Source organism: Saccopteryx leptura, chromosome 4 (genome assembly GCF_036850995.1).
Source record: "Saccopteryx leptura isolate mSacLep1 chromosome 4, mSacLep1_pri_phased_curated, whole genome shotgun sequence".
Classification (NCBI taxonomy): Eukaryota; Metazoa; Chordata; class Mammalia; order Chiroptera; family Emballonuridae; genus Saccopteryx; species Saccopteryx leptura.
In genome coordinates, this window is record NC_089506.1 from 370231 (window position 1) to 394942 (window position 24712).

General features: G+C 52.9%; 1 protein-coding gene across 2 annotated transcripts in view; it reads left to right on the top strand.

Annotated features, from left to right (window-relative positions):
* The window catches only part of DLGAP2 (DLG associated protein 2), a 460914-nt gene that overhangs the window by 66420 nt on the left and 369782 nt on the right, over positions 1-24712 (top strand). For both annotated transcript variants that reach the window (XM_066380042.1, XM_066380043.1), the window contains exon 3: positions 21525-21579. In XM_066380042.1, coding sequence (XP_066236139.1) covers positions 21525-21579 — 55 coding nt within the window. The remainder of the gene's footprint in view (positions 1-21524; positions 21580-24712) is intronic.

Genomic DNA, 24712 nt, shown 5'->3' on the forward strand with positions numbered 1-24712 from the left:
GACTGCACGTTCCCCGTGCGACTGCCCTGCAGAGCCCGAGCGCTGGGGGTGCAGAGGCAGAGCGCCGGGGCAGAGCCACGCAGCCTGCGCTGTGGTTCCGGGAGCCACGTGTCCTGGCCACAGGAGGCAGAGCGCCGGGGCAGAGCCACGCAGCCTGCGCTGTGGTTCCGGGAGCCACGTGTCCTGGCCACAGGAGGCAGAGCGCCGGGGCAGACGCAGTGTCCTGTGGGGAAAGGCTTCCCGGGCTGTCCCCAGACCCTGCAGCAGCCTGGCCTGGTGAGGGAGCTGTCACCGCCCCTCCTGCACCCGGGGCCCGCGGCGTCCCTCATGACGTCCTCTGTGGCCACCACCCTGGCTACCTGGGCCACTGGGATGGGGACTACGCTGGCAGAGCAGGTCACGTGCCTTCAGTTCAGGCACAGCTGCTGAGAAAGGCAGTTTTGTCAGACTGTCTCTGGAGGGTGGACTGTAAGGGCTGGAAACCATAAAAACAGACGGGTGGTATTTAAAGGTGTTTGATACTATGATTGACAACTGGGAGCAGGTGGTTCTTTGTGGTGGGGGCGGTCCTGGGCCAGGTAGCCTGTCAGCCGTGTCCCAGACTCCCACCTCTCGGTGCCAGTAGGACGCTCCCTCCGGCTCTAAAAACCCAAAGTATCTGCAGACAAAATCCCCTCACCCCACAGAGCCTCGGAGAGGTCTCAGAGTCATTGGCAAGAGTTGTTCATAATGTCCCCTATTAGGCATGTGCTTATGAAAACAATTTTTTAAATTTATTGATCTGAGAGACAGCAAGAGAGAGAAGCATCGACTTGTTGTTGCGCTTATTCATGCATTCATCGGTTATTTCCTGTCCGTGCCCTGACTGGGGATTGAACCCACAACCTTGGTGTACAGGGACGGTGCTGTAGCTGACTGAGCTACCAGGCCAAGGCCCCTTTCATTGTCTAGAGTGATGTTAGCTCTCTCATTCTGGACGTTGTTAATCTCGTCTTCTCTGCTTTCCTCTCACGAACCAGATTTTATTTATTTTTTATTTGTTTACTTTAAAATGTTATTTAGACAATTAAATTTAATGGGTGACTTTGATCAATAAGAGTACATAGGTTTCAGGTGAACATCTCTATAGCATTTGAAGAGTTGATTACTGTATGTCCCCGTGTATAAGATGCACCTTATTTTGGAAAAATTTGGGGGTCTAAAAACTGGGTGTGTCTCATACAGTGGTGGTAGATTTTTTTACTTGCATTTCCTGCTTTTTTGCACTTGTTTTTGTGCTCATTGTTGAAGACAGTGATTTGTCATCAGACACAGATGAGGACAAGCCAATGGGTGGGAGTTTTGACGGTGATGAGGAATTGTATGAATTTTATGATGAATAAAATTATAAAATTTGAGTTCAATAACTTTATGTAATACATTTTTTTTTTCAAATTTCAGGGCAAATTTATTTTATTTTATTTTTCAAATTTCAGAGTGGGGAACAAGTGGGCCTTCGAAGCTGAGTTGGAAATTTCAGGACAATTTTTAAATTTTGAATATTTTTCTGAAGTGAGAAGCAGGGAGGCAGAGAGACAGACTCCCACATGCGCCTGACCAGGATCCACCCGGCATGCCCACCAGGGGGCGATGCTCTGCCCATCTGGGACGTTGCTCTGTTGTGACCAGAGCCATTCTAGCGCTTGAGGCAGAGGCCACAGAGCCATCCTCAGCGCCCAGGCCAACTTTGCTCCAATGGAGCCTTGGCTGCGGGAGGGGAAGAGGGAGACAGAGAGGAAGGAGAGAGGGAGGGGTGGAGAAGCAGATGGGCGCCTCTCCTGTGTGCCCTGGCCGTGAATCGAACTTGGGACTTCCACATGCCAGGCTGATGCTCTACAACTGAGCCCACTGGTCAGAGCCTTGGGCCCCCAAATTAAGATGCATCTTATATGTGGGGAACTATGGGTATGTTATGTGCCCATCACCCAAAGTCAAATCATTTCCCATCACCATATACCTGTCCTTCCCCCAACTCTTCCCCCACATCCACCTCCCCCCGTAACCACTGCACTCTTATCTACATCTAGTCTCAGTTTCATACCCCACCTCTGTGTGAAATCGTATAGTTCTTAGCTTTTTCTGATTTACTTATTTCACTCAATATAATGTTCTCAATATGGTCCATCCATGTTGTTGTAAATGTCACTGTGTCATCATTTCTATGGCTGAGTAATATTCCATTGTATATTGTACCACAGCTTCTTTAAATCCAGTCCTCTATCAAGGGGCACTTTGGTTGTTTCCGTGTCTTGGTCACTGAACAATGCTGCACTGAATGTATAGTGTCCCCTTTATCATGATGAAATGTCCCTCTTTGTCTCTTGTTACCTTTCTTGTCTTGAAGTTGGTATTGTCAGCTCTAAGTATGGCTACCCCTACTTTTCTTTGAAAAAATTATTGTTGGAACTAATAGCTCCTCTGTGGGACTTGGACTTGCCATTTATCCTCAGTGCAATAGTAAGTGCTCACCCTCCTGCAAGAAGCATGTCCACCACCTAAGACGCGGCTCATCACACAGGAAGTAAGCCAAGGGCGGGCTCATTAACCTGCAGGGGACCAGGCTGAGGACTGGCCTCCGGTCAGCCCGCGGTGTGACTGTGGACGGTCAGGGCCTCCGCCCCAGAGCTGTCCGGATGAGGGTGTGTAGGAGCACGTTACTGGACGTGCGCGAGGGACTTTGGAGCCTGCGTGCGAGGCACAGCCATTGTCAGCCACGGGCGCTCGCGGGTGAGCGGACAAGCGGTGGGGAGAGGACAGGCTAGCTGTCCACTGTCCCTGCAGGAAGCAGCGAGGGTCCACGCTGACCAGCTGAGCTGGACTCCGTGCCTTTCTCTGGGCCATGGACACGGTATTCAACCCACTTTTGTTGAATGGAACACACAATATCTAGTTGAAAAGCTGTGGGTTGCATTGCTATTGCCACATCTGCATTTCACTCGAGTGGGTGGACCTTTCTGGCTCGCGGAAATCAGTGGCCTCGTGCTGTTGCCTGTGCTGTCCCCCATCGGTGGCGGGTGCTGCTGCCTGACAGCAGTGTGTAGCTTCTTCCTAGACGCACCCGGCCGCATTCTGGACTGAGGGCTTTCAACACCGAGATTCGTTAGCTCAGGCATGGCTGTTACACCCAGTGTCACGTGTGTGAGTGCATGTGTGTCTGTAACGGTTGGGTGTGTGTATATGTGTAGTGTGTGTCTATGTGTCTGGGTGTGTGTGTGTGTGTTTCTGGGTGCGTCTGGGTATCTGGGTGTGTGGTGAGCAGGGTGGCATTCTGTCTGGGTGTGTGTGTGTGTGTGTGTCTGTGTTTCTGTGTGTGTGTTTCTGTGTGTTGTATATGCATCTGTGAGCGTGTGTGACTGTGTGTCTGGGTGTGTGTCTGAGTGGTGTGTGTGTGTGTTTCTGGGTGTGTCTGGGTGTGTGAGTGGTGTGTGTGTTTCTGGGTGTGTCTGGGTGTGTGAGTGGTGTGTGTGTGTGTTCTGGGTGTGTGAGTGGTGTGTGTGTGTGTGTGTGTGTCTGGGTGTCTGAGTGGTGTGTGTGTGTGTTTCTGAGTGTGTCTGGGGGTGTGTCTGAGTGGTGTGTATGTGTGTTTCTGGGTGTGTCTGGGTGTCTGAGTGGTGTGTGTGTGTGTGTGTGTGTGTTTCTGGGTGTGTCTGGGTGTGTGGTGAGCAGGGTGGCATTTTGATTGGGTGGCCTTTGTTCTCCCCTGATGTCACATGCTGAATTAAGTCCCTACAATTGAGTTACATGACTTAAGGACTATGTTCAAAATATTAGTTACCCTTTAAAATATTTAAATTTCTCTTTAAATCCTTAAAATGTAACCTACTTCTGTTTAAACAGTGCCTGCTCCTCAAACCCAGCCAGCCGGTGTCTGGGGCACGGAAGGTCGTTTTCAGAGACGTTTCAGGGAAAGGACTGACAGTCAGACATGGCCGCGTGTCACAGCAGTGCCTGCCCCCCCCCCCCCCCGGGGCTCGGGCAGTGCCTGGGAGCGGTCCTACCGCCTGTCCCCTCTCTGTCTGTCTGTCTGTGCCTCTGTCACTCCACCCAGTGACCCCCCCCTCCCCCCGTGCTCGGGCAGTGCCTGGGAGCGGTCCTACCGCCTGTCCCCTCTCTGTCTGTCTGTCTGTGCCTCTGTCACTCCACCCAGTGACCCCCCCCTCCCCCCGTGCTCGGGCAGTGCCTGGGAGCGGTCCTACCGCCTGTCCCCTCTCTGTCTGTCTGTCTGTGCCTCTGTCACTCCACCCAGTGACCCCCCCCTCCCCCCGTGCTCGGGCAGTGCCTGGGAGCGGTCCTGCCGCCTGTCCCCTCTCTGTCTGTCTGTGTCTCTGTCACTCCACCCACTGACAGCTCCTGGAAACTCTAGTTTCCTCCAGCACACCTGCGTCCAGCCAGTGTCTCCTGCTCACCCTGCCAGGGAAGCACCCGCCTTTCTCTTAGGAGCCGTTGTACGAGTCTTTTTCAAGTTAGATATTTTATTTTTATTTTCAATTACAGTTACACTCAACTCTATCTTGTATTAGTCTGGGGTGAACACGTGAGATGTTTAGAGGCACTCAGAGCAGGTTCTCACGAACCCAGGTCTGCCCTGTGTGAACTTGGCATTGAAATCCTTTTCCCAGGGCGAAGGTCAGTCACCAAATTCTTGAAATACTTAGAGAGTGATAAAACAATAAGTGTGTTTATGATTATGGCTGTCATTTTCTAATTAATACATGCTTTTATGTGCATAAAGTTAGACTCCTCTCCCTGTACTGGCCAGTCCTTGATTTGCTGACTCTTCATAGGTTGTATCAGACCTATTCTTGTTCATGGTCATAACTCTAATATTTATGCACTTATGACTTGAATATATTAAACGTCCACTTTTTTTGTTATGTTTGAGATTTTTTATTTGGGGTCTGAGGCATATTTCTTTCCTTTGAAGAGTTTTTTTTGTTTGTTGTTTTTTTTTTGTCTGAAGGGCGCCTAGATCAGTACTTAAAGTAAATTCCTCAATTTGAGCGTGATCTGCAGTCACAGACCTAACAGCGTCACAGCTGCGTTGTGTGGCGATGCGCCCTCCGGTGTTAGAGCAGCTACGCTTGTCCTCCAGACCCTCGTCGGGGACCACGCTGGAGCCCCCAGCAGACCACGACCCAGCAGGCGCTGGACTCGGCGCCGTCCCAGCTGGCACGGCCCGTGGGCTTCCCACTGCACGGTTCTCCCGGGACACATTCTGTCTCTCTGCTGCTTCTCTCCTGGAAGCCCGTGACGTGGGGCCCCGCCCTCCAGACCTGCCACTCACACGGACCGGCCACGTTTCAGCAGACACGCCCCTCCCTCTCACCTCACCGGCAGTGGTGACGCCAGGACGTGTCCTCCCGTGGAAACGTCCGCTGTGTGCTGGGTGCGCACACAGTGACCACGTGCTGGAGGCGGCCGGGAAGGGCTGCTTCCCTGGCACGTCCTGACATCTCGTTTTCTTGGAGAGAGGACCATTTCCTCAATTTGTAGTTTGTTTAATGCTCAAGTCAGGTTAAGTGTCTATTGAATAGTTCCCTTTTTATTTTAGCATTCAGCAGTTAACCTTTCCTCACACAGTTGCACACCATGTCCGTGGATAATTAATGCATTGTGGGTCTAACAACGAAAGCTTTCTAAGCATTTAAATGCCAATTTAAAAAGTGTTCAGTCATTTATAAACTCTTAATTCTCACATAGTAGATTCTCTTAGACACTGTGTTCTGAACTTATTGACAAACACAAACAAAAGTGTCACAGTGATTATGATGCTGGTAAAAACTCTCTTAAGATGTAAAATGTTACAGTTGTTTTTTTTTAAGTGAGGGGAGGGGAGATAGACTTCTGCATGTGCCCTGACCTGGATCCACCCGGCAACCCCATCTGGGGCGGATGCTCAAACCACTCGAGCCACTGGCTGCGGGGGGTGGGGTGGGGGGAGCAGATGGTTGTTGTCCTGTGTGCCCTGACCAGGAATCGAACTGGGGGTGTCTGAACATCTGAACACTCTATCCACTGAGCCAACTGGCTAGGGTCAAAATGTTATATTTTTTTCTTTGTTTCAGATTTTATTTATTGACTTTTAGAGAGAGGAGAGAAAGAGAGAAAGAGGGGGTAGAAGCTGGAAGCATCTACTGGTAGTGGTTGCTACCTGTATGTGCCTTGACCGGGCAAGCCCAGGCTTTTGAACCGGCAACCTCAGTGTTCCAGGTCAATGCCTTATCCACTGCGCCACCACAGGTCAGACAGCATCTGGCTGTTCACTTCTGCTGATCACTGGCCTGTTGCTCTATTATTTCAGTGACACTTTGAGGCTTATTTTCACAGTGAATCCAGTCAGACCTCGTCTCCTGTGAGGGGGTCGTTTCTTTTCTTTTCTTTTTAAAAAAAAAAATTAAGTTGAGGGGCAGGGACCCCCATATGTGCCCTGACCAGGATCTGCCTGGCAAGCCACCTACAGGACGATGTTTTGCCCATCTGGGGCCTTGCTCCACTGCTCAGCAACCGAGCTCTTCTCAGACCCTGAGGCGAGGCCATGGAGCCATCCTCAGTGCCCGGGGCCAACTGGCTTGAACCATTCGAGCCGTGACTGTGGGAGAAGAAGAGAGAGGTGGGGGTGGGGGTGGGGGAGGAGCAGATGGTCGCTTCTCCTGTGTGCCCTGACTGGGAATAGAACCTGGGACTTCCATCCGGCCAGGGCCAGGGGATCGCTGCTGAGGCCCCGTGTGGTGCTGGAGCTGGGTCTGTGGTGCCTGTAGCTTCTGAGTGTCGCTTCCCCTCTGTGAGGTGCTTGGCTGAAACCTGAGCCTGCCTCTCGAGTCTCCTCCACCCCGCCTTTCACCACGACCCCGTTTCTGAATGGGTCTCGGCTGAAGTTCTGGCTCTTCTGAGAACGGACTCAGTGTCTTCGGGAAGAGGTTAGCTCCCCCCCCCCCCAATCTCTGGGCTCTGGAGTGGGACCCTGGGACCCTACTCCAGGAGCTGAGCCCACAGCTCGCCTGTGTCGCCTGGGACCCCACCTCACATGCTGGGCAAGGTGGTCAGGTGCCCGGCACCCACGGTGAAGTCTGTGTGCCACATGTGGACCTGGCTGGATGAAGAGGACTCAACGTGGCACTGCCCTCACCTGGGGCTGAGGTGCAGCGAGGGCCGTGGGGGCAGGACGGGAGTCCCTGAAGCCCTGCCCCCCGGAGGAGGGGCCCATGGGGGAGCTGGTGAGGCACTGTGTTGTTGGCAGGACGGGAGTCCCTGAAGCCCTGCCCCCCGGAGGAGGGGCCCATGGGGAGCTGGTGAGGCACTGTGTTGTTGGCAGGACGGGAGTCCCTGAAGCCCTGCCCCCCGGAGGAGGGGCCCATGGGGAGCTGGTGAGGCACTGTGTTGTTGGCAGGACGGGAGTCCCTGAAGCCCTGCCCCCAGGAGGAGGGGCCCATGGGGAGCTGGTGAGGCACTGTGTTGTTGGCTGCAGCCTCCAGGGGAGTCCCTGAAGCCCTGCCCCCAGGAGGAGGGGCCCATGGGGAGCTGGTGAGGCACTGTGTTGTTGGCTGCAGCCTCCAGGGGAGTCTTTGAGTCTTTGCTTGCTGAGCTCTGAGGGTGGAGGGAGGGGTCAGTTTGGGTTCAGATATTACCGACTTGTGTCTTTCTCAGCAAATGTTCACAGACTTTCTTGAATAGATATTTCTTCATTTGCTGCTTGCCCTTAAGACCATTTCCTGACGCTGAAAATGGCTGTTTTTTCTGCCATTTCCCCCACATCCACAGGGGACGGGGCAGTGGAGGCCCGTGTGTCACACTGGACGGTGACCTCACTTTCTCATGACGAGAGAGGGTCAGTGCTGGGGTGGGTGCACATGTGACGGAGCTGGGGAGGTGAGCAGGAGCCCCCTCGGGAGACTGTGGGGCGGACACGCAGCTGGAGGGTTCAGCTCAGGTGCATGGGGCACAGGCTGAATGTGACAGAAATCAGAGAGGAGCCCCTCGCCCAGTCAGGGGTGCCGAGTCCAGCAGCTCTGGTGGAGGAGAGGAAGGAGGTGAGTCCGTGGGTCGGGGGCCCCTGCGGAGAGGTCGTGAGGCACACGTAGCGGCTGGGGCTGGGGAGGGAGCGAGGGGACGTTCTGGGAAAGCGAGTTAGGGTCCGCAGTTAGGCTGTGTAGGGGTGACGGGCTCTGCCTCTCGGGGTCCCCACCAGCACGTGGTCTCTCTCGTCTCTTTGGTAACTGCCTTTCCGATGGGTGGGAGGTGGGGTCACACTGTGGTTCTGAGCGGCACTTCCCCGATGACTAGTGACGTTTTCATGTACCTGTTGGCCATTTGTGTGTGCTCTTAGGGAAAATGTCAGTTCGGGTCCTTTGCCCATTTTTCAGTCAGATTATTTGTTGGAGAAAAGGAAGCCCTGATATACTGCTGGCGGAATGTAAGTTGCTACAGTCAGTCAGGAGGTTCCTCGAAAATTAAAAATAGATCAGCCATATGATTCAGCAAGCCCACTTCTAGGCATTTATCCGAAGGAAGTGACATCAGGATCTCGAAGAGCCATGTGCACACCCCGGTTCACAGCCTCAGTCACAGCAGCCAAGACATGAGAACAGCTTCCGTGTCTGGTGCCCCGTGACACACGAGGGGACGAAGAAAACGTGAGCTGGAAGGGACCTGCCACTGTGACAGTGTGCCTGCCACTGTGACAGCGGACATTGTTCTGAGAGGAAGAGCCAGGCAGAGAAGACAGTGTGCTGTCATTTAAACGTGGAAACGGAGAACAAACCCCTTTTGCTGTGGGAACAGAAAGGAAGGTGGTTGCCAGGGCTGGTGGGGGAGGGAGAGTGGGGAGATGCTGGTCAGAGGGTACCGACTGTCCGCTGTAAGATCAGTAAGTCCTGGGACATGATGGACAGCATGGCGGCCACACTTAATCCCATGTGGTGTATTTGAAAGTTGCTGAGAGCAGGTTCTAAGTGTTGTCACACGCGTGTGCCCTCCCACACACACTCACACTCACGGTGCCAGCCACTCTGGGAGGTGACGATTGTTCATTCACAGTGTAACAGTGTGTGCATGTATCAGATCATCACGTACACACTACAAACCTAAGATAGACGTGCTGAGGGGACCCCGGGTCTTTATTGAGCATGGCTGTGAGGTCGTGTGTTTAAAGATCGGATTCTGTTTACCGGTGTATTGTTTTCACATGGACACCGGTGCTCTGTGGGCATGTTGTCTGGTGTCCCGGAGGCACTGGGATTGCCCGCTTGGCTCTGCCCAGTGTTCGCGGGGCGCAAGGGCAAGTCTGCGGGAACACAATGTTCCTGGCCCCGCGGGTCGCAGGCTTTCACTGTCTCAACCGCGTCTGCAAAGACCAGCGTGTTCCCCACCTTTCAGGGGACGGCTGTTGGTGGAATGTTAACCTGCAGCACTGTGCCCAGTCTATATGCACGGGTCCGCCAGCTGGAGAGACGGTGCACACGGGGCCTCTGCTGAGCAGGCCAGGGAGGACCCCTGCTCAGTCCGCCGGAGCAAGTCCCGTGTGGGCGGCGCCCCCCCCCCCCCAGCACGAGGGACACCCGTGAGCTCCCTCCATAGCAGTGTACGTGGCTGCATCCCTGCCGCTCTGGCTGGTCAGCAGCTTTGACCTCCAGGACCCTCTCTGTGGGTGGCTACCCCATGAGTAAGAGCCACCACCGTTTTGCAGAACTGAAGTGATATTTGCAAGAACCTGCAAAAATGACATGCAAGTGACTTAAGCTAACAAACATAATTTTACATCTTTTAAAATAGATCCTTTCTTTTACAAGCATTTCAGCAAAGTCATAGAACCCAGGAAAGGGATTTGTACTTGTCAGGAAGTTAGCAGACAGTTGTTGTTTGAGCTGCCAGGATCTCTGAGTGGCGGATGTCTGCACAGACTTACCTGATGCTGAGTATCGTTTGCTCTGTTTCTTGGGGGGCTTGGCCTTCCACCCTTCCACTGGTTGGCGGTTTTTTTTTTTTTACCAGAAAATACGGTTTTTCTTTGTTCTATATTTCTCAGATTATTGTATTTTGAAAGCAAAATGGCAGTTAGAGCAGTTTAATGTATCAGTAGAAGTAAATTTAAAAGAACACACAGTTTCTCCTCCCCTCCCACCACCTTATCCTCCTTTTATTGGTAACGTACAATCTGTCACTTTGAGTCCCGGGAATAAACTGTGAAATGTAACAGAGGAAATATTAGTCCCCGCCCCTCCCCGGACCGAGCTGGTCCATTCAGAGATGCCTGAGCGCGCCCATATGTGCCTCCTGGTCGGAGAGCCGTGTGTGTCCGGGACGGGGCTGCTCCGTCCCTGCCCATTCTGGGCATGACTGTCGGGATGCTGGCATCAGGCCCCGGCCCACACGTTTCTGTCCCTGTTGAGGTGGTTCCTTGTCGGAGCAGTTAATGCAGGAAGGCAGAGGCGTTCTGAATGACACCTGTGCCTTCATGTCTGTGCGCGCACACACATACACACACACGCACACGCACACACATACACACATACACACACACGTACACACATACACACATGCACACACACATACACATATGTACACACACATACACACACATACACATACACGCACACACAATACACACACGCACACACATACACACGCACACACATACACACATACATGCACGCACACACACACACAATACACACACGTACACACATACACACACGCACACACATACGCACACACACATACACACATACACATACACACACATACACACACATACACACACATACGCACACACACATACACACATACACACACGCACACACATACACACATGCACACACATACACATACACACACATACACACGTACACACACGCACACACATACACACATGCACACACATACACACACATACACACGTACACACATACACACATGCACACACATGCACACACGCACACGCACACACATACACACATGCACACACACATACACATACACACATGCGCACACACACATACACACACGCACACACATACGCACACACACATACACACACGCACACGCACACTGGCCATCAGTTGACCCCAGTGTCACTGTGGCAGCGTCACTGAGGCCAGGTGGGGTTACTGCTCGGTCAGCTCGTGCCAGAGACTCACGGACGCCGCTCTGATGCGGGTGCCATCCTGGGTCCTGCTCTGCGTGCCTGGCAGGGGTCACTTCAGGCCACTCCCACTGGACGCCAGCCCACGGCCGAGTGTGTTCCTCCCTGGGGACTCTGCAGAGGCCCCGGTCACTTCATCCCGGTGCCGTGACTGCGGCGGCTGTGCCGTCCGCAGTTTGGCGAGCAGTGTGTACAGCTCAGAGGAGGGTTCAGCTCTCTTCCTGTTTGTGGGCAGAGTGGCTTTCTGCTGTGGTCTCAGCGAAAGCCTGTCTCTACCTTGGTGTCCCTGCAGTGACTGCTGTCCCTGTCCTGCTTGGGCTGTCATGTGTCCCTGTCCTGGACCCACCCTCGGCCAAGTCCCATGGGTGCCATGTGGCTGATAATAGAGACCTGTCCTGGGAGCTAAACTTGGACAGGCTTGGCCCGGGGGTGCTGTGACAATTGTCTCGTCACCTGTCCCCTCCCCCAGCGCCAGCACAGAGATTCAGACACTTAGATTCTTACAGAACCATTTAAGGAAAGCTGTCCACATTTAACTGGTCACACAGCACACTACACCCCCACCCGTGTCGGAGGAACTTTTCTGCAGGACTTTTCAGAGCCTTGAAAGGGCTGACCACCGTTGTCAGCCGGCAGCCTGGGTGTGAGACGGCCGGTGTCCCCTCAGCTGCTTTCAGGACGCTCTCCCCTATGGGGGTACGACTTGGGAAACAGCTCCAGCCCGATGGAAAACGAACTAGGAGTCGTCCTAGACCTCCTGTCTCCCTTCTCCACTCGGCCCGTCTGGGAGGTCCCCGCCCCGGCCTCCTGGACGCATCTGCTGTCCGTCCCGCTGTGCCACCTGTGCGGCCTTGCCACTGTCCCCACATGCTGCAGCTGCTCTCAGGGCTGGTCACGTAGGTCTTCGCTACTGGCCGTCCCCAGCAGTCCTCTGAGGGAGGTGGGTGGGGAGGGGCCCTGGTGCGGACCTGGCTGTTCCACTTTCTGTGGCTTCTCTGCAGCTTCCATCACCACGGGGCGGCCCGCCAGCTCTCAGGGCCCGAGTGCTGGTGTCGGGGGCTCACTCTCTGCGACCCCCCCACCCCACGTTGCCCGTCTTCACCTGGAGCGTCTCCTGCTGCTCCCTTCCCCCCAAGACTCTGGAGTCTGGTGTTGTCTCTGCTGGGCACACTCCACTCCTACCCTCCCTCAAAACCTACCCCTCATGCTGCTCCGGGGTGACCTCTGGGTAGCTGTCCCCTCCCACCAGCATGGCACCCCTCCCTGGGGGGCGTTTCTGCCCTCCCTCCCTGCACACGGGGGGTCACAGGCCTGGGTGTCTGTTTGGCTCCATCCGCAGATGCCTGTCCCCGCGCTCAGGGACGAACGGCGTCACGATGCTCGCTGCGAGGGGTGTGGATACCGAAAGGCCACATTACAGTCCCTGGGCTGCATCCCAGTTAGGAACACAGTTTAGGGCCCTGGAAAGCTAAAGGTGACAAAAACGCATGTGGCATGAAGAAGTCTGCTTTATTCAAGATTAATTTGGGAAAATGCTCACACTTCCAGTCGACAGAAAGAGGAATAAAGGTCATGGGGTTTGAGACGGCGCAGGTCTGGAAGGTCAGGCTGTGTGAGGGTGTCAGGTGCCCCGCTGTGAGGGGTGGGTGGGATGGAGACCCAGGGCTGTCCCTGTGGTCACAGCTGTTGTCCAGCTGGTTGGGCATTGGGCGGCACTAGGGCACAGAAGCTTGAGCACAGACTTCTTCTCTGTCACCCCCAGATGCCGGTGGATGCAGGGCCCTTCCCCGGGGGGCTGTGGGGGCGGCACAGGACTTCCATGTCTGAGCAAGGGGGGGCCACAGGAGGAGCTGACTGGGGACACAGCGTAGGTGTGGGGGCTGGGGGTGTCTAACACGAGTGAGGAGCCAGGGTGCTCGGGCAGAGGAGCCCTAATCAAAGGGAATCCTGAAACGTATCCTACTGCACTCCACCTGGGGCTCCAGGTAGGTCCCCAAAACATCCCAGGGTTTTAGGGTGACCGGGTGCAGAGTGAGAGGGTTGGTCCTGAGCTTCTCAGCTGCCTGGGTGGCAGTGAGGATTTTGGAGGTGCTCTGTGTGTCTAACCTTTTCTCTATTCAGTGGAGAGCAGAAAAGCACCATGGAACAATCTGGAAGGGTTTTTCATGCCTTTCCGCTGTGCCAGGATGACTAAGTGGACCCATGCTAGTGATTTATCTCGGTGGCATGTGGTCTGGGCAGTCTGGTGTTCGCACACTGCAGATACATTTAATCAAACTTAATTAACTACACTGAGCCAGTGTGCACCCTTGTCTACAGTGGGAAGTGGCCCTGGGCAGAGAGTCCTGCCCTGGGGTCCTGCAGGACACACCTTGGGCCTGGAGTAGCCAGGAGTCCTCCTAGGAGGTCCGTCCAGCAGGGGCGCTGTAGTTCCACGCTCTCCAGTCTGTGCACCTGACTGTGACTGGTTGAACTGTCTGCTTTCCTTGCAGAGCATCTATGGCAGGGGTCGGGAACCTCTGGCTCGTGAGCCAGATGTGGCTCTTTTGATGGCTGCATCTGGCTCGCAGACAAATCTTTAATAAAAAAAAATAACGTTAAAAATATAAAACATTCTCGGCCCTGGCCGGTTGGCTCAGTGGTAGAGTGTCGGCCTGGCGTGCAGAAGTCCCGGGTTCGATTCCCGGCCAGGGCACATAGGAGAAGCGCACATTTGCTTCTCCACCCCCCCGTCCTTCCTCTCTGTCTCTCTCTTCCCCTCCCGCAGCCGAGGCTCCACTGGAGCAAAGATGGCCCGGGCGCTGGGGATGGCTCCTCGGCCTTTGCCCCAGGCGCTAGAGTGGCTCTGGTTGCAACAGAGCGACGCCCCGGAGGGGCAGAGCATCGCCCCCTGGTGGGCAGAGCGTCGGCTCCTGGTGGGCATGCTGGGTGGATCCCGGTCGGGCGCATGTGGGAGTCTGTCTGACTGTCTCTCCCTGTTTCCGGCTTCAGAAAAATACAGAAAAAAAAATAAAACATTCTCATGTATTACAATCCATTTGTTTCCTACTGCTCATGTTCATGGTTGCGGGTGGCTGGAGCCAATCACAGCTGTCCTCCGGGACAACACCAAATTTTTATTGGATAATGCGTAAGGTACACGTGTTGTTGTATGGTTCTCATGGAATTACATTTTAAAATATGTGGCATTCAGCCAAAAAGGTTCCTGACCCCTGGTCTACAGACTCCCAGCTCCGTGGGAGGCACTGTCCACTCTGGGGCACAGGGACAGGACAGCTGCTCCTCAGCACTGCCAGGCCCTCTGCTCTCCTCATCACTGCTTCATGGTCATCTTGGAATACTGGTGGTTACCATGGTAACTAATGAACCAAAGGAAGACTTTAGCCTGTGTGGGTGCTTGAGTAGCAGAGTAGCTGGGGTGGTCAGTGTACAATATACAAACACACGCACACAGACACATGCACACATACTCACACTCACATACACACATACTTGTAGTGGATTGCACTTCCCGTTATAGGAGTGGCCATGGGACTTGGGCTTTGTTTCAATAAAATGTCAGTGGAAGCAGCAGTTGTCTTATGGGCAGACGCCTGGAGAGCCAGTGAGGGATGGCCTTCTTGCCGGCACCATTGTGTCCAGACAGCAGGGCTGTGTCCACCCCGCTGCTATGGATGTGGATGGAGCCAGAGAGAGATTCCTGTCAATTCATCTGACGCCTCTATGTGCCAATTTCTGCTATTGTGAAACTTGGATAAATGTTCTGTAAGATTAAATTCAATGGTCTCTTTTGTAAGAATGAATGAAAGTATTTGTAACTTTTCTTGGTCATGATCCAGTTGTGATGGGGTGATAATTTTGGGCAAAGTGCGTGTGTTTCGAAGGCCCTGAATGTGGCCTTCCCTGTGCAGCCAGAAGACAGGCCACTGCAGCCAGAGGACAGGCCACTGCAGGCTTTCTTTTTCAGAGGTGGGGCACGTGACTTCTTCTCGAGACTGGGAAGTCTCGAAGTCAGGCTGTCCACACTGACAAACTCGCCCGGCCACATCGTGGTCACCCAGGGTCCACAGCTGACACCACGGCCAGTCTTCTGTTGTTCCTTCAGTGGGTTTGGATGAGTGTACAATGCCGTGCGTTCACCACCATGGTGTCAGGCAGACGCTACACACTGTCCATCCCTCCCCGACTCCATGGCAATCGCTGGTCTGTCGCTGTCCCCATGGTTTTGCCTTTTCTGGGATGTCACAGAGTTGGAACCACACGAGGTATAGGCTTTTCAGATTGGCTTCTGTCACTTAGGAACATTTCAGGTTCCTCCACGTCTTTTCACGGCTTGAGAGCTCATTTCTTTTTAGCTGAATAACATCCCATTGTCTGGAGTCACTTCAGTTTATTATCCACCATCTACTGAAGGACATCTTGGCTGCTTCCAAGTTTTGGCATTTCTGAATAAAGCTGCTGTGAATATTCATGCAGGTATCATGTGGACACAAGTTTTCACCTCATTTCACTGAGGAGCACGTGTGATTGTCAGATCACGTGATAAGAGTGTTTAGCTTTGTGAGAAATCACCATGTCATCTTCCTCAGTGGCTGTGCCTCCTGCGTCCCCACCAGCAGCAAGTGAGCGTCCCGCTGCTCTGCGTCCCCCCTGCTCTGGGTGTGGGCAGGCCTGGGTCTGGTCATTCGAACAGGTGTGTTGTGGTGTGTCATTGTGGTTTCCGTTTGCACTTACCCGATGACTTGTGATGTTGAATTCCTTTTCATGTGCTCACCTCTTCTTCGGTGAAGGGTCTGTTACAGTTTTGGCCCGTTTTTAATAAAATTAGTTACTTTTGTTTTCTTTTTGTTGAGTTGTGAGGGGTCTTTGTGTGTGTTTTGGATAACAGATGACGGCACTTTATCAGACGTGTTTTTTCCAAGCATTTTCTCCCGCGCTTGTCATCCTCGGTTTTGCCAGCGTCATTTTCAGAGCAGAAGTGTTTAATTCTAATGAAGTCCAGCCCATCAGCTGTTTAGTTCATGGATCATGACTTTGCTGTTGTATCTAAGAGTCATTGCTGTCCCCAAGGCCATCTGGGTTTCCTCCTGGGCTGTCTTGAAGGGATTTTATACTATTTTGTATTTTACACTTAGGCTTGCAATCCATTTTGAGTTAGTTTTGGGAAGAGTGTAAGATCTGAGTGTACGGTTCACATTTTTGCATGTGGATGCCCAGTGGCTCCAGCACCGCTTGTTGAAGAGTCCATCCTCCATCATGTCGTCCTTGCTCCTTCTATAGAGACCAGTGGCCTGTGATTTATGTGGGTTCATTTCTGGGTCCTATTGTAGATTCTGCTCCACTGAGCTGTTAGACTATTTCCCCACCCCGTGCCAACCTGTCTTAATTACTGTAGTTTAAATATGAGCATTGACTCATCCTTAGTTTTTTTTTGTGTGTGTGTGTTTGACAGAGACACACAGAGAGAGGGACAGATAGGGACAAGCAGGAAGGGAGAAAGATGAAAGCATCAATTTTTTGTTGTGGCTCCTTAGTCTCCTTAGTTGTTCATTGATTGCTTTCTCATATGTGCCTAGACCAGGGGGCTACAGCAGAGCGAGTGACTCCTTGTTCAAACCAGCGATCTTGGGATCATGTCTATGAGCCTGCGCTCAAGCTGGCGACCTCAGGGTTTTGAATCTGGGTCCTCCAGGTCCCAGTCCAACGCTCTGCACCACTGCCTGGTCAGGCCATCCTTAGTTCTGTATTCTGTTACCTTTATGACATTTCATCATCAGTGACTCTGGGCCGGGTCAGGATTTGCTTAGGTTGGTGTTCCAGCTCTTCACCCACACTTAGCCCTTCCCTGGTTTACTGGACGTGCATTCTGAACAAAGAGTCAAAGACCATGAGTTTATAGGTGTGTCTACATTGTACAGAGAAAGCTATGAGTATGTTTGGTAGAGACACTTTAATTCCGAATGGGTGTCTTGGTCCTCGTAAATATCCGCAGGCACATTTCACTTCGTCCTCCTAGTTGTAAAAAGTCACTGTGCAGACATGCCACACATTAGTTTGAGTTACTTTTAATTTCATTCAACCTATACATGTACATACCATAAAAAGCGAAGTGTTGTGACAGGCTTTGATAAAGAACAGAGTTGGCACTGCACCCCCCACCCTGCTGCTCAGAGACCCCCATTCCTCCCCCAGTCTTCCATATTCTACTTGGGGGGTGTGGGGAGGCCTGCCCTCTTGCACCTCTGGTCCCCTCCCCATATGCTCAACATGGTAACATCCTGATTTGGATGAGTCAGTAACGTGTAGTTCTACCACACCAAATTTATGGGATTAGACCTCTTTTATGTAACATGTTATTCATATTTAATTGCTTTTTCCAAAAAAATAAACCTGGATTATTCCTTAATGTCTTCATCACATTTCTCTCTCTTTCACACGTTCAACGGCAGTCCTTCCAGTCTGTTGACGTGGCCCTCCTGGCTCTCCACCCATCTCCAGTTTGCCCAGAGCCTGGGCACCATGCTGGGTCCCCAGCTCCGCTGAGGTGCTTGCCTCTTGAGCAGGGGTCTCAAACTCGCGGCCCGCCCACCAATTTTGTGCGGCCCGCAGACTAATCAAACTTCGTGGATTAGTCTGCGGGCCAGTCTTTGGGCCGTATGCGGCCCGCGGGCTGCGAGTTTGAGACCCCTGCTCTTGAGCCTCCGGGCGCCACTCAGAGGTGGGGCCATGAGCCAGCTGCTTCAGCTGCGTGTTGTGTGGGCAACTTCAGGGAGTAACAGGTTTTCCCCCGTGTTTGCCTGATGGCACCTGTTCACTGATGGCTTATGTCAAGAGTCCTTTTTTCTCAGATTTTCCAGAGTGGTGCTCCTGAATCTTGTAGCACTTAGTGTCTTGTTCTTTGGTTGCATTTGGAGCCCTCTCTGAGGCAGGTCAGGCTGGTCACCTTGTACTGCCTGACTGTGCTCAGTGCTCGGTGGGCCTCCTGAATTAGAAATTCATGTCCTTCAGACTCGAGGACACAATGTTTGTGTAACACCGTGTTCTCTCTGTTTATGGGTTTTTCTACTCTGAACCTCCTTTGGTCAGAGAGAATATTCCAGGAATGGCCAAATAGTTTTAAGTTCCCCCACTCCCACCTGTATTTTCTATTTTCTTGAATTCATTTTATCCTCCTTTATTTTTTCTTAATTGAACTTATTGGGATGACATTGGTTTACCAAGTGGTACAGGTTTTGAGTGTACGACTCGACAAAACATCGTGTGCTCACTGCACTGTGCACCCTGTGCCCCAAGCAGAGTCTCTTTCTGTCCCTGTTCCCCCCACTTCCCCACCTCCTCCTGCCCGGAACCCCCTTCCCCACCCCCTTTGCCCACCTCCTCCTGCCCCCAACCCCCTTCCCCACCTCCTCCTGCCCCCAACCCCCTTCCCCACCTCCTCCTTCCCCACCTTCCCCTGTCCCCACCTCCTCCTGCCCCCACCCACTTCCCCACCTCCTCCTTCCCCACCTCCTCCTGCCCCCACCCACTTCCCCACCTCCTCCTGCCCCTGCCCCTTCCCCTCTGGCTGTTATACTGCTGTCTGTGTTTATGTTTCCAATATATGGGTTTTTTGTTTTTTGCTTAAATCCCTTCACCTTGTTTCTAGCTTTTGGTTTTTAATACAAAACACTGCACATGTTCACTGTATACAATTTTGTTGAGTCTGGAAGAATGACGCCCAGGAAACCGTCACCACCATCCTGGTCACCAACACACCCACCATCTCCGCGTCTCAGTAAGAACACGGCACGGGCTCCGCCGTCTGGCGGGTGAAGGGCGCGCGGCTCGGTGCTGTGGACCCGACGTTGCCGAACCGCAGTGTCTGGGCGCAGCTGTCAGCTTGAGCAGCGGCCTGGACGGACCCGAGGATGACCCGATGGAGGACCGACATGCCCTCGTGCTCTGGACCCGGCTCCGTGGAGTCACACGGTTCACTGCGGTTTCCGTGCTGAAGACGAGGATGCTGCTGGCCCGGAGCCGCGTCCTTCCCCGGGAACACTGCCGGTGGCCCCGCTGCCCCCGCACAGGTGCTGTGGACGTGCTCGTGTCCTGAGGAGTGTGTCATCACAGAGCCCGAGACCCTGGAGCAGCTGTGACCCCGGGACACTCCCTCCTCGTGGGGCACCCCGCCAGGTGTCTGACGGGTGTGACTCGCTCAACCTTCCCCGCCAGCCTGGCACGCGTGCTGCGTGTGAGGCGACACACATGAGGGTGGCACATGAGGGTGGCACGTGCGCAGCCGCACCTTGCCGGCTGGGGCACAGGCGGCCGTGGCTCCGTGCGCAGCTGAGCCAGCCGAGGCGCCCTGCTCTCTTGGTTGCTGCGCTGGGACTCTGCCATCGAGTTCTCGCCCACCTTCACCCGCTGGCGCCCACGCTCTTAATGACTTTAAACGCCCACACGAGGGCCGGGGAGGAAGCGCCGCGGGCAAGCATGGAGATCCCAGTGTCCGGCAACAAGCCGGGTGCCGGGGTCAAGCGGAAGTGCTTGTTTACTGGCATGTGCCTGTTAGTCACGTGGACGTCCTCATGGTTCTTGGGCATACGATTGGTCACCTCGGTGGTGGGCGTGGTCACATGTATGGTCACATGGGTGGTGCGTGCTCGTGTGAGTGGTCATGTGGGTGGTGGGTGTGGCCACATGGACGCGCATGTCGTCACGTGGGCAATGCGTGCTTGCGTAAGCGTGCTCATGGTCACGTGGGCGGCAGGCATGGCCACATAGACGTGCGTGTGGTCACGCGGACTGTGCATGCTCACGTGAGCCTGCGCATGGTCGTGGGGCGGCGGTCGCGGTCGCTTGGACAGGCAGGACTGGTCGAGGCCGGGTGCACGTGGGGTCTGAGCTCAGACGGAGCCTGCCCTGCGCAGTCAGAGGGAGAGGGGTGGGTGAAGTCTCCGGGACCCTCCTGGTCCCGCTGTGGGTCAGTGAGGAAGAGGGGCGTGCTAGGCTTGCTCACGTGTTTGGCTGCAAGCACTTGACACGATTAGTGTGTGCGCACGTGGGAGACGGCACGTGTGTCCCTGTGAAGAGCTGTGGGTGCTTTCCTGCCGGGCGTTCTCCCAGGTCGCTCTCCTGCCACGTGGATGTGTGGTTCTCCGAGTCCTTCGCCCCCCACTGTGGAAAACAGGTTCCTTGGCGTATTCGCTCGTCCGCCCCTCGAGCCTCCCATGAGCGGGGATGGCCCGAAGCTTGCCGGCCCCGCAGTGTCTCTGCCACCTGCAGAGCCCACTGCGAACCTCCGGCGTCTGGCTCCATGCTTGAGCTTTCACCAGGCACGGGGTTGACCACTGCTTCCTCTGGTCTGGTCTGTGCAGCGTTGCCAGGTGGGGATGCTGTCTTGTTTGCAGGAGATGCCAGCTGGGCAGGGATGCTACGGGGTGGGGGGTTGGACAGACACCGGGCAGCTGCCAAGGGGGCCAAGGACAGGGTGCTTTCCTTTACCTTCTGCAACCAGACTGAACACAGACACAGGTTCCCGTTCCACTTTGCTGCAGACTCAGCTTCCATAGCAGCGTGACTGCTCAGACCGGAGAAGATGGACCCGGGACACGGCCCAGCAGCCACATTTCAGGCCCTAATTGCATCTCATTCCGGGTGGGCAAAAGGAGGTTTACAGTTGCAAGTGTACGAAACAGTCTACGCTTGTATTGTGACTGTGTGTGTGTGTGTGTGAGAGAGAGAGAGAAGGACAGATAGGGACAGACGGACAGGAAGGGAGAGAGATGAGAAGCATCAGTTCTTCGTTGCAGCAGCGAATTAGTCCATCGATGGCTTTCTCATGTGCCTTGACCCGGGGGCTACAGCAGAGTGAGTGACCCCTTGCTCAAGCGAACGACCTCGGAATTTTGAACCTGGGTCCTCTGTGCCCTAGTCCGATGCTCTATCCTGCGCCACTGCCTGGTCAAGCTTGTATTATGACTTATTAATCACTGTGTTTGTTCTTTTCTATATGAATAACTGGAAACCACCTTTTGCCCACCTCCTATTTCAAAGCCGTTGGGACAGTGGGTGGACCATTTGCTTCATGCAGGATATGAGGGCACCCTCACGGGCTCCCAGAACCCTTTGGGGCTGCCCAAGTGACCGCATGGTCAGCCCAGGGCAGCACGTGCTGTCAGCAACTCACCTGGTTGAACTTGAACGGAATTAACGTGCATGTCAGATTTTTTTTCTGTTTCTGTTTGCTAGAGTGTTCTGGGAGTGAGGACTTTGCAACACTGGATATGATCTTACTAGAAAAACGTGCTCAGTGAACGGTGCCTGCTTCTACCTGGGCAATAACCACATGTGTTTTGTTTTGAAACAGGTCCTGCCCGGCATTCTACAGAAGCATTGCTGCATCTCACCTGACAGGAACACAGGTGAGTGCATTTTCTCCTCCTGATGCGAGGTTATAGGTGTTCTCTCCGTGGAAAAATGGAGAAGTTTGATTGCAGGGTCGATATCTGGGATTTTTTTCATCACTTGTTTTAGTGCAGGGTTATATATTCACGGAAACAAGCAAACTGGTTTGTTCATGTCCACAGGGAGCTGCAGCCTGAGTTCGCAGACCTGGGCTTATTTGACGAAGGAACTACAGTCACACGATTGTTGTCTTGGATTTTTAAGGGAAAGTGGTTGTCTTATAAGGCTGAATAGATCAGTTTCAGAATTGCTTTTTGTGTCAGTTATACTTGCTCATTGAAGGAAAAGCATCATTATCGGCTATCCTGGAATGCATCTGGAGTCCGTCTGAGATGTAGGCTTCACGTGCGATGTCTCAGTGAGGGAACTAGACGTCCTCTGTGCCACCACAGCTGGTGAGGCCTCGCTGCGGGTCATCTGTGGGGCTGGAGGTTGTAAGGGACGTGGTTGGTGATACTTTAAAGGTAACTTGATGGAGGAGAAAAAGCAAACGTGGAAGTGCGTTGTTTTAAAGTTAAGAAACCATGAAACAGACTGGTCTGGGCGTGTCATCTTGGGGGTCTCTGGCCTCCTCCTGGGCAGGGATTCTCACTGCAGGGTGTTCATTTGAGGAACAATGGGCGGTGACGTCTCCCTTCTGCAGAGGGTCCCCTGGGGGTTTTTGTTCCCAGGACCGTGGCTGTGTGCACTCAGGACACCTGCTGGGTGTGAAGCGGGGGTGGCTGGCCTTCTGTAGGTGTTTTCCGGCTTTCATGAAATGAGTCCTAAGGGATTCTCTGTTACAATCTGACTTACTTTGGGGCTCACTGCTTTTCCTGCCGGCAGCACCTTGACCCAGAGGTGGCTGGTGCGGTCACCGTTCTTGTGAGTGACACAGCGTGACTTTCTATGACGCATTCCAACGCAAAGCACTGAGTGTGTAGGGGGAAATAAGGTAATTTTTTTAAAAAAATTATGAACATCAGTAGATGACATTACTGACCCTGTTTTCTAAAAAGTTCATAGAACTCTGTTTTTTTTCACCCATTTAGTTCTCAGATTGTTAGTGTGTCTCTAGGGAAGTTTGTTTAGAACATGGTTTAAGTTTTTGAGCATCTTTCTATTTTCTGGAAGTTTTTATTGATAGTCAAAATGAACAACTCACACGCAAGTAAACAATGATTTTTGCACACTGTCCATCAACCCCAGTGAGTAAAACACACTTTGAAGACGAATGAATTTTTCAGGTTAGTTGACATCTTTCAAGTGAGTCCATTACTCTGATTCTGAGAAGCACCAAAAATAGTAATAAAATTAATTGAAAGTTAAGTACTATTCTCTGGGAATCTAAGTGGATTTTAAATATTGAAATGAGTTCTTTTATATTTTATTTATTTGTTTATTATTTTTTCTTAAGTGAGCAGCAGGGAGGTCCAGCAAGCCCACTAGGGGCCGCTGCTCCATTGCTCTGCAGCCTGAGGTGAGGCTATGAAGCCATCCTCGGTACCTGGGGCCAACTTGCTCCAACAGAGCCGTGCCTGCAGGAAGAGAAGAGAAGAAAGAGGGGAGGGGGAGGGGGAGAGAGAGAGAGAGAGAGAGAGAAGTGAGAGGGGGTAGGGTGGAGAAGCAGATGGGCGCTCTCCTGTGTGCCCTAGCCGGGAATCAAACCCAAGACCTCCACACGCTGGGTATATACTCTACCGCTGAGCCAACTGGCCAGGGCCAGTTCTTTTATATTTTTAGAAAGTTTGTTTTATAGGGAGTTTCAGGTTAATATGGGAAATATTGCCAAATAGAGATGCTTTATTTGCTTTTCATAAGAATCCAGGCAACCAATCTTTGGAACCACAGTTGTCTTCCATTACGAGTTGGATATTGAGGAGATTTGGTAGGCAAAATTTCCTCAGAGTATTTTATATTATAGAGTGTTTCACTGTGAAGTCAGGTATAGAGAATCTGAGGCTGTGGCATTAGGTGTGGAAAAGGGAAGAAATTGAATCAAATGTGAAGAAAGAAGATTTGGCTGAAATGATAACTGTTAAAAAAGCATGAGTCATTCAGAATTGAAAGATTTGGGAATGAACAGGTTTTTACCGTGAATGTTCATCTAAAATGTCCGAAGCTGCTTAATTATTTAGGAAATGTCAGGCGACTTCCTTAGACGCTTTTGCATATTAGTGGCACATGGGGTCCTTATGAACTTGAATGCAACTGGGTTTTACCTTTGTGGTTTTATAGAAGACTTTTCAACTTTTTGATTAAGAAGATCAGCTGTGCAATGGGTCCGAGTGTCTGGGAAGGGGAACACTTGTCACCGTGGGTGGTGGGATTGTCGCTCAAGCGGGTGAACATGCCCAGCTCCGCAGAGCCTACACTCAGACACGACTGAGGTGGTGAATTGTTTGTGTGTGTTTCACCACAGTTTTAAAAAGAGATTGACTTTGGGATGAATCCTGCTTTTGTTTTGTTTACTTGTTGGGTGTTTACTTACCTTGAAACGCCGTATGCTTCATTATTTTACATCCTGTAGCTGAACACGTGGGGAGAGACACACCTGCTCCCTGGTGCTCTCGCTGTCCTGAAACAAATACCCTGGGCTGACCTGGTCACCAGGTGTGATGAGGAGTGTCAGACGATGCATTTGAAGTCAAACGGGGCTGCTTTCCCCAGACACACACGTCACCTCTGCCTCTTGCTTATTCTGCTTGTGACACTTTGGTGACTGACATAAGAGCTAGAGTGGGTCCCCTGGACGGTGCAGCAGGCTGCCTCACCTGCTGTTCTCACCGGGAAGCTGAGCGCTGGGCAGGTAAAGTGTGTCTGTCGTGAAGGAGGAGCACAGCCCAGGAGCGGTCCACACAATCATGCATGCACGCAACGTCCACGCACACGCACGCGCACACGCACACGCACACGCATGTGCTTCCTCGCTTCTGGAACAGCCTTGGCCATGAGCTCTCCTGTTCTCGTTTGCTGACTGGAAGTGGACTCTGGCCAGGCCGTTTCTGACCCCTCCTTGGAGAGCCACTGAGGAGCCGCAGGTGGGTGGCGGGCAGTGGGGGCTTGCTGTAGAGCAGGGGTCCCCAAACTTTTTACACAGGGAGCCAGTTC